The 14,356-nt window shown below is 37.6% G+C and overlaps 1 protein-coding gene across 1 annotated transcript in view; it reads left to right on the top strand.

Moving 5' to 3' along the window:
- Positions 1 to 13,416, top strand: part of LOC137631838 (dynein axonemal assembly factor 4-like) — a 132,467-nt gene extending 119,051 nt beyond the window's left edge. The window contains exon 9 of the mRNA XM_068363845.1: positions 6,776 to 13,416. Within this exon, the coding sequence (XP_068219946.1) occupies positions 6,776 to 7,030 (255 nt within the window). The 3' untranslated portion in view covers positions 7,031 to 13,416. The remainder of the gene's footprint in view (positions 1 to 6,775) is intronic.
- The last annotated feature ends 940 nt before the right edge of the window (positions 13,417 to 14,356 follow it).

Genomic DNA, 14,356 nt, shown 5'->3' with positions numbered 1-14,356 from the left:
GGAATATCTTAGTAGTCTTATACCCAAGGAAGCTACCAAACAGGAACCTTCCATCAGGACGCCATGGCTTGAGCCCAAAAAATAAATTTTTGAATATACTTACCCGGTGAATATATAAATTAAACGACCCTCCCTTCCTCCCCAATAGAGACGCAGTGGGATGAGAAGAAATTGAGTCTTTGTTTACATCGAGAGTGGTATCTGGCCGACAGTTGGCGCTGGTGGGCACACCCGCAACCTGTATAGCGATCGCTGGCGAGTTTTTTACTGTATGTGTCTGTCGAGCAACAGAGTTGCAACTATTATATATTCACCGGGTAAGTATATTCAAAAATTTATTTTATAATTAAAATATCATATTTCGGAAGAGTTAAGATGATTATATAAACAACTCCGTGTTATTCGTACTGTATCTGCGCATAATCGCAATACAGTAGCGTGACCTTGAGATCAGCTGATGCCTACCAAAAGTAATTGTTGATTATTGAAATGATCAAGAAATGGAAAAAATAGAATACAAACAAGCCTAATGAAATATGAAGGCGTAATAATGAATAGAATATTAAATACTGTATGAAGCTTTAAAAATGAACTACCCATATGTGCCCGCACACACATTGTCACACACACACACACACCCACACACAGAAAGAGTGAGGCGTTCGGATGATAAGTATTAATAATGGCTACAGACGAACTGTATGAAAACTGTGATATCCTGTAACATATTGGTGATGATGTAATATTCATCATGGAGAGATTTTGAATAAATTAAGAAATTATTCATGAAATACGCCACTCATATGTGCACAATCTTTCGATACGGTAGCAAGACCTTCCGATCAGCTGATCATAACTAAAGGTAAACAAAATATTAAGTAATTCTTGATGTTTAGAATTCTTCCGAAATTGAAAAATAGAATGCAAAAAAAAGCACACCATCTAAAACAGAAACCATTGTTTAGTTTACATTCATCTCTAATCATAATGAAGAAACGAACGCATTTACACATCTGTGTTTAGGTTACTTTTTGCAGCAACAGCTATCTCACCAAGTATTGATTATATGATGATTTTGTTATTACTAATGATGTTTTACTCATTTTTTCTTAGAACTTCAAAATACCTGTAAATGAAATGAATGTGATTTATATGTTTTTCCAAAACGCATCGCCTAAAACGGAAATCTTACGCATGTATACTGTACGCTCCATTGTCGATCATAATGAATAAACGAACGTATTAAACACAAAAGATCGAGATGATAACTAATTTAGGAATTTTATAAATTCCTACATACGTAGCAAAACAGGAAAACCCTTTTGTTTGCATTCAAATATAGCAAACTGCCGCTAATGACAGTATGATAATTTACGATAATTGTAAACTGCTACGAAGGATAATTGTCCATTCCATATCTAAAATACTTTTCCTAACTTCAGTTATAAGTCAGTTTAATAACTTATAAACATGTACCCACCTCAATTATGAAACTATATGCAAAAAAAAAAAAAAAAAAAAAAAAAAGAGAAGAAAGCTATTAAAGTCATCGAACAATTGGGTTACTGCTATAACGTTCGATGCGACACAGATGGCCCAAGATTGGAGAAAGTAAGAATAATTTGAATCATGATTGATTTTTAATTGCAAATTTATACACCTAACCCTCTGCAGTAGCATTTTATTACTAGCACTCATCCTTAAAAAGCTGCCCAAATACCTTCGTCAGTGAGTATTTAACCGAAACTTTATGAAGGAACAAAGATTTCATTTGGTCGAGAGATAGAGGTAAGAAATGAAAGCGAAAGATAGCCTAGCGAGAGAGAGAGAGAATATATCAGCTGTTGTCATTTAATGTCATGTTTTTGTTTGTTTCTTGTACCACCTGAAGTGAAGACTTGCTCACCACAACTAATAATAGTTATGTTAATTTCATTCTTAAACTCAGGTTGCCAAATGTGAGCTACGATTTTATTTGTTACACATACACACACACACAGAATTTTATATAGAGTACTGTACAAAAGTCTTTGTAAAGCAAATCTATACAATACTGTTTAAAATATATGACAGAAAATATTGCCGACTCATTACTGAAAATTAGGCTATTCACTGCCGATAAACGAACCTAGCCTACGTGAAAACCTTGAACCACCCATAGGGAAAAAATAAAGCTTTTATATTTACTGTACTAAATAAAAATAATGCTTCAAAATACCATCATTAACACTACCATTTAAATTGTCGAAAGGTTAGAGAAAGATAACGATTGCCTTACCGAGAGAGTAACCAAAACTCTGTTTACATTTTGTCTGCTGGACTCCTATAGTTAAAGTTGATTTCATTGTTGATATGGAATTATTCCTTGAATAGCTATTTATTATGAAATTGTTCATAAAATGTAAGGTAAATATAGTTTGATTACATTTATTATCAGGTACTGTACCTAGGGTTACCAATATACTTGAAAAGATAATAGATTTGATACGTTTTGTGGTGTTTAACTTGTAGACTTTGATCAGCTTTGCAGATACAGAAAATTTATTTTTGAAAACTAGCAACCGCATAAATGGGGAATCGCACAATTCAAACATGCATAATTCTGGACCGTGTTGTATATGAAAGATATATTTCAATGTTACTGATCTTAAGATATTTTATTTTTATTGTTCATTACTTCTCTTCTAGTTTATTTCCTTATTTCCTTTCCTCACTGAGCTATTTTTCCTTGTTGGAGCCCTTGGGCTTTTGGCATCTTGCTTTTCCAAATAGGGTTATAGCTTGGCTAATAGTAATAATAATAATAATAATTGTAATAGGTGACCTTTCCCACCTTTCTATAAAGTTTTACAAGAATTCGTAGGTGGGCTTACACAATAACTTTACTACCTCCGAAGTGGGCATCTGGGATCTCTCTAAAGCCCCACTTCTAAGGATGCCATGGCAGACATTGAATTGAACAATGTTGGGCACTAAATTCTGCAGTCTTGGAAGGAAATGGTCCTCCAATTGATTGGTCCCAACCTGACCATCCCACTTCTTCAGAATGAAGAATTCACGAAACCATCTTAGTTCTGTGAAGCCTTCAAACTCTTTAGAGTATACTCCCCAAAAGGGGTACACACTTTGAGCAAGGTAAAATTATCTTTAAACAAAACCCCCCTCTTTAACTCAGACACTTGCTTCTGCTAATATATCGAGAGCAGCCTTGCTTGGCATCAGAGCAACCTCTTTTGGGGTTAGCTGGAGAGATGCCCTAAGAGATGGATTTTTGAATCTCCACTTTGAGACTGGAAATGCTGCTATGTTTTCAAATTCGATGTCATTGAATGGCCCATCCGTATATTTATGCCAAAAAAACATTCAAAACGGGCCAGAATGCTCATCCATCACTGGATTGCCAAGGTTTGTCTATTAATTCAACATCCATGGTAGAAGCCAATCCTGCCACATCTCTCCGCTCCCCCTACTGAGCTTTCATAACTTGGATCCATCCTAGGAAGGTGGGAACCTGCAAGCCCATACACCGTTGAATCCCTAGAAATGGAAGGGAGAGACCCCATTGCAGTTGCTCTTGAATGCTGATACCCCCAAGGTCCAGCCACAGCTAAATCTGTAGGAAAGGAAGAAAGAGTCCATCCTAGAGTTTCCCTTGGAAGCTGGTAATCCGAAGCCCCAGTGACGGCCAAATCCGAAGAATCGGAGGGAAGAGCTCCTATCTGTGGAAGCTGGTAACCCAAAGGCCCATCCCCAGCCAGATCTCTAAACTGGAGCAGGAAGGAAGCAGAAGGCTGGTTAACAGTGCTTTACCAGGTCGGGCAGCACCTTAAGTGGGCTACCATGGTGGATAGATAGATTTATTTGCTCAAATTTATTTTAAATTTCTTTTGATGAAAAAGTTCCTGGTTTTATTTACTATACTGTATATTTCATTACGAACTTCTGATACAATATCCGAGATCTAAGACTTCAGTTGGATTTGTGTTTGTATTTCCGAATGTTTGTAATTTGGGGACCTCTTGTATAGGTTTGGGATCCAACTGGGTACTCAAGTGATTACGAGTTTACTTGGTGTTACTATTGTTTAACATTTAAACTAGTCTTGAATGGTAGTTGGAAAAGTGTATGGTAGACTAATGATTAATAGGATTAAGGATAAAACAGAGAATGCAATCTTAGAAGTACAGGGTGGTTTTAGAAGAGGTAGGAGTTGTATGAATCAGATTTTTACAGTTAAGCAGATATGCAAGAAATATTTAGCTAAAGGTAAGGAGGTGTATGTTGCGTTTGTGGATCTGGAGAAAGCGTATGATAGAGTTGATAGGAAAGCAATGTGGAATGTGATGAGGTTATATGGAGTTGGTGGAAGGTTGTTGCAAGCAGTGAAAAGTTTCTACAAAGGTAGTAAAGCATGTGTTAGAATAGGAAATGAAGTGAGTGATTGGTTTCCGGTGAGAGTGGGGCTGAGACAGGTATGTGTGATGTCGCCGTGGTTGTTTAACTTGTATGTTGATGGAGTGGTGAGAGAGGTGAATGCTCGAGTGCTTGGATGAGGATTAAAACTGGTAGACAAGAATGACCATGAATGGGAGGTAAATCAGTTGTTGTTTGCAGATGATACTGTACTGGTTGCAGACACAGAAGAGAAGCTTGACCAACTAGTGACAGAATTTGGAAGGGTGTGTGAGAGAAGGAAGTTGAGAGTTAATGTGGGTAAGAGTAAGGTTATGAGATGTACGAGAAGGGAAGGTGGTGCAAGGTTGAATGTCATGTTGAATGGAGAGTTACTTCAGGAGGTGGATCAGTTTAAGTACTTGGGGTCTGTTGTTGCAGCCAATGGTAGAGTGGAAGCAGATGTACGTCAGAGAGTAAATGAAGGTTGCAAAGTGTTGGGGGCAGTTAAGGGAGTAGTAAAAAATAGACGGTTGGGCATGAGGGTAAAGAGAGTTCTATATGAGAAAATGATTGTACCAACGGTGATGTATGGATCGGAGTTGTAGGGAATGAAAGTGACGGAGAGACAGAAATTGAATGTGTTTGAGATGAAGTGTCTAAGGAGTATGGCTGGTGTATCTCGAGTAGATAGGGTTAGGAACGAAGTGGTGAGGGTGAGAACGGGTGTAAGAAATGAGTTAGCAGCTAGAGTGGATATGAATGTGTTGAGGTGGTTTGGCCATGTTGAGAGAATGGAAAATGGCTGTCTGCTAAAGAAGGTGATGAATGCAAGAGTTGATGGGAGAAGTACAAGAGGAAGGCCAAGGTTTGGGTGGATGGATGGCGTGAAGAAAGCTCTGGGTGATAGGAGGATAGATGTGAGAGAGGCAAGAGAGCGTGTTAGAAATAGGAATGAATGGCGAGCGATTGTGACGCAGTTCCGGTAGGCCCTGCTGCTTCCTCCGGTGCCTTAGATGACCGCGGAGGTAGCAGCAGTAGGGGATTCAGCATTATGAAGCTTCATCTGTGGTGGATAACGGGGGAGGGTGGGCCGTGGCACCCTAGCTTTACCAGCTGAACTCGGTTGAGTCCCTTGTCAGGCTGGGAGGAACGTAGAGAGTAGAGGTCCCCTTTTTGTTTTGTTTCATTGTTGATGTCGGCTACCCCCCAAAATTGGGGGAAGTGCCTTGGTATATGTATGTGTATGTATGTTGAATGGTAAATATATTTATTAATCTAGATTGTTACTTTCCCATCTCTTTACTTCCTTATCCCACATCCTGAGTGTGAGAATCAATATGATCATCAGGGGAGTTTCATAAAAATAAACAAAATTTTAAAGATGAAATTTATTATTTTCATCCTCACCTGATGTTTGTATAATGTTCTCCTCCTCCCCACTAATCACTAATGTCAAGAGACTAATGATTGGGGTTCTGGCTTTGAGAACTGAAGAGGTTAATGTCGTATCATTGACTCGTTAGTTGCCATCAACTGCTGGAGGATGTTTATTTCCCAGAGTGGGAAGGATAGAAAATGGAAAATTTTTATTTTGGGGTACACTTCGACACAGCTTCGAGTGAAAGCAACATGAACTTTAGGTAATTATGAAAATAATGGAATTTATAATTAAAATTTACAAATTTTGTTTACAATTTGTGATGGCATTTGGCAATACTGTACAGTACTATACTATATTAGCATTCATGCAAGTTCACACCCACTCATAGATTTTTTTAAGCCTTCATAAGTTGGCATTTTCTTTTTGTCTCATGTAAAACTACTGTACATATTCACTTCTGTACATATTCACTTCTTTACTACTTCATGAACTTCTTACTTTAGAAAAATGCTTTTTGATTAATTAGATTTCCAAAATGGCAGTCAGGGATTTACTGCCAAGGTTCATTAACTGTATGATGAACTAAATGTTAGTAGATAGTGCTCTCTGCACACTTGAAATTTAGATAACCTCAGTTTACAATTAGAGCAATATCCTTCCATTAGCCAGTCTCTGCATAGCCAGAAATTATTTTACCAATAGTGTAATATTAAAGTATTCTGAGGACTGAAGTGAATTAATGCTGAATAAACTTGTTGGGTCTGGTTTTAAAACATTCACTGACTTCATTGCTCTTAAATAAAGGCTTCATAGGTTTTATAAATTAGCAACATTGGTGGTGTTACTTATGTGGGTACAGTCCTAGAGACATCCTCAGGGTGTGAGTAGATTTTAGAGATTCAAATAAATCTTTTTGTCAACTTGGTGATATTTCTTTATATTTCTCACTTTCTTTGTTCATTCAATTGTTTGTAAATAGTTGGTGATTTGTATTTTCAGGCACTGGAACTGCTAACACCTTCAACAAGTGACAACAGTAAATCAAGACTTTTATGCCATATTCGACGAGGAACTGCATTTGTTGGGCTGGGTCTGTACTCAGAAGGTCTCTTGGATTACAGAGCAGCACACAAGTTAAATCCAGATGATGAAAGTCTTCTGAAGGATGAGCAGAGAATACAAGCCATTATGATGGCATCCACCGATTCTGGAGAGTCTAACGAAAATGACAGCGAGCCTGAAGGAGAAGGTTGATGGTATAATTAGCTTGAGGTATCATACTTTTGTTCAGTCACACTCAGTATTAGGGAAATGCCATAAATCATTGTAGTTGATTAGGAATTTGAACTAAATCTTTTATATCATACATTATTTTTGTGTTGTACCCTACCTCATACTACAGAATTTTAAGGTGCATCTTTTTTCTATATAATGTTTATATTTGAAAGACTTATTGTCGTGATAAGTTTTGGCTCCTTGCTAATGCAGTTGTCTATATTCTTGGGACATCAATACTTGTTTGTTTTAGCTTTTGTGTTGCACACTTGTTTATCGATGTAGCTTAGGTTTGAAATGGTGGTGATATTTTTACTAACTTTGTAATGGATGACGAGATTGATAACTAACGAGAGTTTTTTTCAGGTTTTTAAAATTTTGAGTCGGTATTACCTTTGATACAAGTTTTGTTTTAAATTTTGAACACTTTTTGTACCGCATCATATTTGTTCCTCTTTGTATATAAACCTTTATTCATTTAAAATGGGGAATGTCTTCAGCGGAGCTGAAACGACCATTGAATTCGTTAATGAGGTAATTAACGATAAGTGGTGCATGCGGATAAGTAGCCCCGCCCACCTATTTGTTGAAGACTTCACTGCTGTCTTTATCCACAAGATGTACAGATATACTTTTGTTACCTAACCAAAGTCTTTGATCTTTTTCTTTTGCTTTTTTTAGAATGAATGTTGGCTCTTGATAATGGATGCAAAGCAAGAGATTCATTCTTGCCACTTCAACCGGTTTATGGTTAAACTGGCTTTAGATTTAGGATTTTTTTGCGCTTCTTGTAGGGGACATAATTGTGCGCAATCATCCCAATGTGTTGACTAAAGATTATGGTCTTGTACAATGGCAAGCTTATGCTTTGAAGGGGAAGAAGAGAGCTAAGCCTTATCTGGTGTCAATCTTGGCAGTACTCAAGGTGACACTGAGGAAATCTACATTTTTGTTTCCATCGTTGACTGCACATGCTACTGCAGTTCCTAAGTATACCCTCCAGTGTCCCTAGTGGATGTTCTTGCAATGGATTCGGTGAGGCGACCTTGGCTCCGCCTGCAGGGAGAAGTTAGTTCATTGGTTGGCACTTGGATGCCCCTCAAGGGTTGAGGCCATCTTTGGAGCTGCCCAAATCATATCTTGCTAGTTTGGTCCCTGATCAAACTGGCAATCAGATCTCTCGATCTAAGAACTTTCTTGTTTCCAGTCAGTAAAAAGAATCTTCTCCTCCCCTCGCACTTTTCAAGGCAGAAAAGGTTCTACTCCTTTTCTACTGCATGTCTCAGAGAAAGCTGTGTCATCCCCTCTTCAGGTTGACCCATCAGTTTGCGTGCTGACAGGGAAACCTCTCTTTAGACATACTCATGTCAGAAGGCAACCCCTTCTCGGCCGCTGAATCACCTGCCATGGCAATTCTTCAAGCTGTCTCATGGCTAGATTTGTGGTGGGGTGCAGTGACGTACTTTGCAAAGTCAACGGGAATATGAACCCCAGAGTCTTTAGAGAGGTACAGGAGTCTTATGCTGTCTGATAGGAAGGCAGTGAACTACATGGCACACTAGTCAGTGAACATGTAGACCAATTGGATTTTGAAGAGGAGGGATCCCTTGGTTTCTAAATTCTCAAAACAATGTCGTTCAGAGGTAACTCTGACACTAGAACACATCGGTGCAGGTGCCCATGTCTCTTCTTTCGAGGGGTCACCTGCAGGCGGTAGTGAAGAAGCGGAGAACTGCTTTGCAAGATTCCCTGATCCAGTGTGCAATCTCCTTCAAGGGCCCTGCCCTCAGGTTTGGCCATGCCTGCGGGTGCTTGTGGGATCACATGCAAGATTCTCCCACCCGAAGGGAGCCTTTGCATGTTCTGTTGTTTCATTCCACCCAACCTCATCCTTCCAGGAAGGGGGCCGGTGGAAAGAGGGGAGAGAGAGAAAAATACTGATGCCACCATTCCCTCTCTCCTGCTCCCACAAGTTGGGGATACCTGTCTGGTCGTTCGGCAACCTGGTAGAGACACGGAACAAGCCAATGGTAGTGAGTGTTCTTTGAGATAGTTACGACCCATTCTGGACCACCTTACACAGCAAATTTTTTTTAGTCCGATCCTCCAATATCACCAAAAGCATCAGCCTTTCCAAAAAGAGATGAAAGGGATGTTGTTGAAGAAATCATTTGAGATGTGTCTTCTGGCTTCTACAGTTAACTCCTCCTGGTGGAGAAGTTAACTTTAGGCTGGAGACTGGTCATCGACCTCTCAAATAAAGTTCAGGATTGAAACAGTGCGGTTTGTGCTGCATTTCATCAGAGAAGGTGACAAAGGTTTCATAAGATCTGAAAGATGTGTACAGTACTTCTAAGTACCCAGTCTTCAGTCCTTCTACTTCTACGGTACGATGTATCAGTTCAAGGCTATGATTCGGACTGTGTTATGCTCCTTGGGTGGCAGCACAGGCCAATTAGCAAAGGATACGTTTGTTGAAGTATCTTGACGATTGGCTGATCCTGGCCTCTACTGTAAGAGAGTTGCTATATGATTGAGATCTACTTGTATTTTGTTATTACAGTATATGGGGATTGTTATATTATTATTATTATTATTACTTACTAAGCTACAACCCTAGTTGGAAAAGCAGTATGCTATAAGCCCTGGGGCTCCAACAGGGAAAATAGCTCAGTGAGGAAAGGAAAAAAGGAAAATAAAATATTCTAAGAAGAGTAACAACAATAAATATCTCCTATATAAACTATAAAAACTTTAACAAAACAAAAGGAAGAGAAATAAGATAGGAGAGTGTGCTCGAGTGTACCCTCAAGCAAGAGAACTCTAACCCGAGACAGTGAAAGGCCATGGTACAGAGGCTATGGCACTACCCAAGACTAGAGAACAGTGGTTTGATTTTGGAGTGTCCTTCTCCTAGAAGAGCTGCTTACCATAGCTAAAGAGTCTCTTCTACCCTTACCAAGAGGAAAGTGGCACTGAACAATTACAGTGCGACAACCCCTTGGGTGATGAAGAATTGTTTGGTAATCTGTGTTGTCAGGTGTATGAGGATAGAGGAGAATATGTAAAGAATATGCCAGACTATTCAGTGTGTATGTAGGCAAAGGGAAAATGAACCGTAACCAGAGAGGAGGATCCAATGTAGTACTGTCTGGCCAGTCAAAAGACTCCATAACTCTCTAGCGGTAGTATCTCAACGGGTGGCTGGTGCCCTGGCCAACCTACTACCTAAATTTATTTTATCCATCTGGAAGGGATTTAAATGTCCCAGATGTTGTCTCAATAGAGTTTTTGCATTCATTTTATTCATCTGGAAGAGATTTAAATGTCCCAGATGTTGTCTCAATAGAGTTTTGCATTCATTTTATTCAACTGGAAGCGATTTAAATGTCCCAGATGCTGTCTCAACACAGTTTTTGCATTCATTTTATTCATCTGGAAGCGATTTAAATGTCCCAGATGCTGTCTCAACAGAGTTTTTGCAGTCATTGGGAAGAGTCAAATCTCATACCCAAGCAGAACTCTTTGTTGCATGCCCCCGTTTTCGAGACCTTCTCTATCACCTCTTCGTGAAACATTAGGTGTCATCAAGAGGAGACGCTTTTGTGTTCCATGAGAGCTCTGTGGTGGTATCTGAAGAGGATCCTACACCTCAGGCCCTAGTGTCAACACCTCTTCCTTACTTAGCAGAATGAAGAAAGGGGTGCTTTTACACCTCAACTATTGAAAGGGTCTCGGTACCATTCAGGACTTGGCCTCATAAAGTCAGGGGTAAACGTCCCGCCTTAGCCTTCAAGAAGAATCTTGCAGTTGGCCAGGTATTGAAGGTTGGGTTTGAAAACTCCAAACAACCTTTTACACAATTTACCTACAAATCCCTTGGCACTTTTGTTCCTGGTCCTGTGAGGGTTGTTCAAGTACTTGTGTAGCTATCCCAGCTCTTGCACAGGACAGAAAGCATAGTGTCTATGGTACCGAGTAGAAGTAAGTCTTTCCTTCCCCTTTTTTGGGGATGTAGCAGTCGTGCCGTTACTCTCTCGGGATCGGACTTAATGCTGGTAAGCTACACTTCTACAGTAAGTTACATTCTTAAAAATCTAGAGAAGTAAGTTGCCAATCCTACCTTGATGAGGGGAAGATGGTAGAATATATACCAACCCATTGATCCTCATATGCCAGGTATATCATCCTGGACTGTTCTCCCTTTCAAGGGAAGAGATTCTTCCTTTGACCATGTACTGTACTAATCTTCTTAGTACAGGCCAGACCCTATGGGCAAATTCTTCCTTATGATGGACAGTTAGGGGTTATTGTAGTCATTTCCTTTGTTTTAATACTTTCCTTCATGGGAAGAAAAGAACCAACCAGTTCAATTCTTGGGGACTTCCGACTCACCAATTAGTCTCTCCCTATTTTAAACAACAAATGAATGAACGATTGATACTTATAGTATCTGGCATCAAAACATTTTTAAAGGACGAAAGGATTGTAGGAACGAATAACAAATTTGTAATTTTCTTAACTTTAAAAGTTTGAGTTCTTTGAGGTTAAACTTCCCACCTCAGTCCTGACACAAAGGTCAAAAGTGAAGAGTCTTCGGCAGGCAGGTAGGCGTGTGCTACTCGCCTATGTGTGCAACCTGTCATTAGCTACCTGATTAACGTCGTGATTCAATGGCCGTTGAAGATATTCACCCTATTTTAAAAGAGTAAAGTTTATATAGCTAGGAAAATACAAATTAATTTTAGAATGTGTTATTTTTACATGAAAGTGAAATGTAAGGATTATTTTTGCCACATAATTTTTTTTTTTATAATATCAATCCATGCAAGAAGAACGATTGTGATGTTATATAGCCTTTTATCACATTGGTGTATCAAAGTTACTTCACTGTTGTAAGATAATGTATAATTGAATGGAGTAATGGAAGTCTAATATTAAGAAGATTTTATTTTCACATTAGAACACAGAAAGACCAAGTATAGTACAGTACTGAATGAAATGTATTAGATTCTAATTTTACTTGCCAAAAATATTTTGCGGGTATAATATCAAAGGGCATAGCTGGGGAACATTTTGATACAATAGTAATTAAATTATGAATTCTTTCTCCTAGTGTTGCATCAGTTCCTATAAAAGACTTAGTACTACTATATCAGCTCTCTGCACTTAGTTATGGCTTACAGCTATTTATACTGATAAAACTTTTTATTATCAAATTTAATAATCTCACTTGATAAAGCTACTAAAGATTTGTCTGTCTATTGGAAATTGGATCAGGCATATCTATACTGGTTGCCTTACATTTCCTAAGATTTGAAATTTTTTATTCCGTTGATCATACTGTATTTCTTGACAGTGATAGACAATGGCTAAGTATGTAGAAAGACTTGCTTTGCTAATTACTGTAAAAAATTGTAAAACATACAAGCCTCTTGTGAATTTTTTTTCAATTGTGAAAAGTATGTATTTAAGATAAGTTAGCGAAAAGTATGCTATATTAAAGATAATTTGCGAATAGTATGATTTATTAAAGATAAGTTACTACTTAAGATCTAGAAATTTGAAAGATTTTTTTTGTGTTTGTATGAAAAGCAACCTCAGATTATTTTAAGCAGCATAGCTTGTGCTTGTGTGCAAACATTTGTAATGCTGTTTTAGCAATAACAGTTTATTCGAAAACTCAAAATAAAGCACAAACTTTGGATGGTACTTTTTATGAATGCTGGTATTAAAATTGACTTAAGCCAAAATCAGGTTGCTTCCATTGCTGTAGTAGATACAGTATTTCAATGTTACTTCCACCTAGATTGAATGGTATCTGATATATTTGACTGGATATTTCAATGTTGTTTCCTTTTGAAGTGAAGTTACTTCGAGCATATTTTTGTAAATATGTGTTCATTGCCATTGAGTCATTATAAAAGTTATTTATATCTTACATTAATGTGAAAATGAACAATAAAGTTATGGTATTTGCTTTTGAATATTTGTATATTTCTTTTTACATGTTGGTATATAAGGAAATAATTTATATTTTTAAGTCGTTATAAAGATCTGTATATTTATTTATGTGGGCATATAAGGAATCCATTTTAGCTAACTAATTTTTATCTTGTGCCTTTGTTTGTGATTGGAGTTTGCGTAGTGAGGAAGAAATAAATGAAAAGATACATATATAATAAGCATTATAGATAGTATTGGAAGTTTTGAATTTTTATTATACGTTATTTTTATACAAGAAAAACTGTTCACCTTTTCCAAATTTGATTTGGTTTTGGAAATCTATGATTAAACAAAAATATTAATAAAGTGATAAACAAATGGTTTCTAATCAGTAAACATTAAAGATTAATTTTGATTTCTTTCTGATTGTGATTAATCCTTCGTGGTTATCAGTTCATTTTCATATTCTGAGCTTTGCTTTACTGTACTTTCAATGTTTTTCATAAGACCATTTCATCAGGCCTTGGTAGTGATGCTTCTACCTGGTAACATGTAAATACTCTTAATCAGAATGCTTTGGGCATAAGCCAGTACTTGTCCTCACCCATGACGAGTGCGGACCAAGTGTAGATCCCATAGAAAATATGAAATGGAAAATGTTATTTGAGGGCAGACTCGCATAAGGCCACACCTAAGTTTTGCAATATTAAAAGATGTTTCAACAGTACTATGCCCTATTCTAAATACCTTTTATACAGAGCATTCGTTATGTATATACTGACACGAGTACATTCATATAATAATACTTATTCTTGATTACTTTACTTTAAGGTACTGCAAAGTTCTTGTAATTGTGACATCATTTTGCTTAATACAGTTATGTGCTTTGTTTTTTTACTTAACTCAATGATAAATGATTCTATTTCTTTAGATTTATTTTTTTAGTATTAATTTAGTGTATGGTTGCTTGTACTAAACATGTTAGGCTTGAACTTTGGAGTAGCCTAACCTAAGTTTTGCTCAATGCAATTATTTGGTTTTATCTGTTTTGTTTTTAATACACACCTAAATGATAAATAAATTTTATTTCCATGTATTTTTTTGTATTTGTATTAACTCAGTGTTTGCTTTTATTGGCTATAAATCAAAATTTGGATTATTCATCCTAGGATGACCCAGGTTATTCGTTCATCTCTGCACTTTGGTCTTTCCTGCAACCCCTTTAAGCTACAGTACTAGTGCAGATGTGGGAGGGAGAGCAGTTGTTTCTCGTGACTGAGAAGGCTCTGGGGACTGAGAGGCTCTAGGTTATTCTTGGGAGGCAGAGGGGAAGGGTAGGAGAGGGCAAATTGTCTACCT

Source organism: Palaemon carinicauda, chromosome 40, assembly GCF_036898095.1.
Source record: "Palaemon carinicauda isolate YSFRI2023 chromosome 40, ASM3689809v2, whole genome shotgun sequence".
Taxonomy (NCBI): domain Eukaryota; kingdom Metazoa; phylum Arthropoda; class Malacostraca; order Decapoda; family Palaemonidae; genus Palaemon; species Palaemon carinicauda.
The sequence above is the reverse complement of the archived record's forward strand: the minus strand, read 5'-3'. Positions and strand labels throughout refer to the sequence as shown.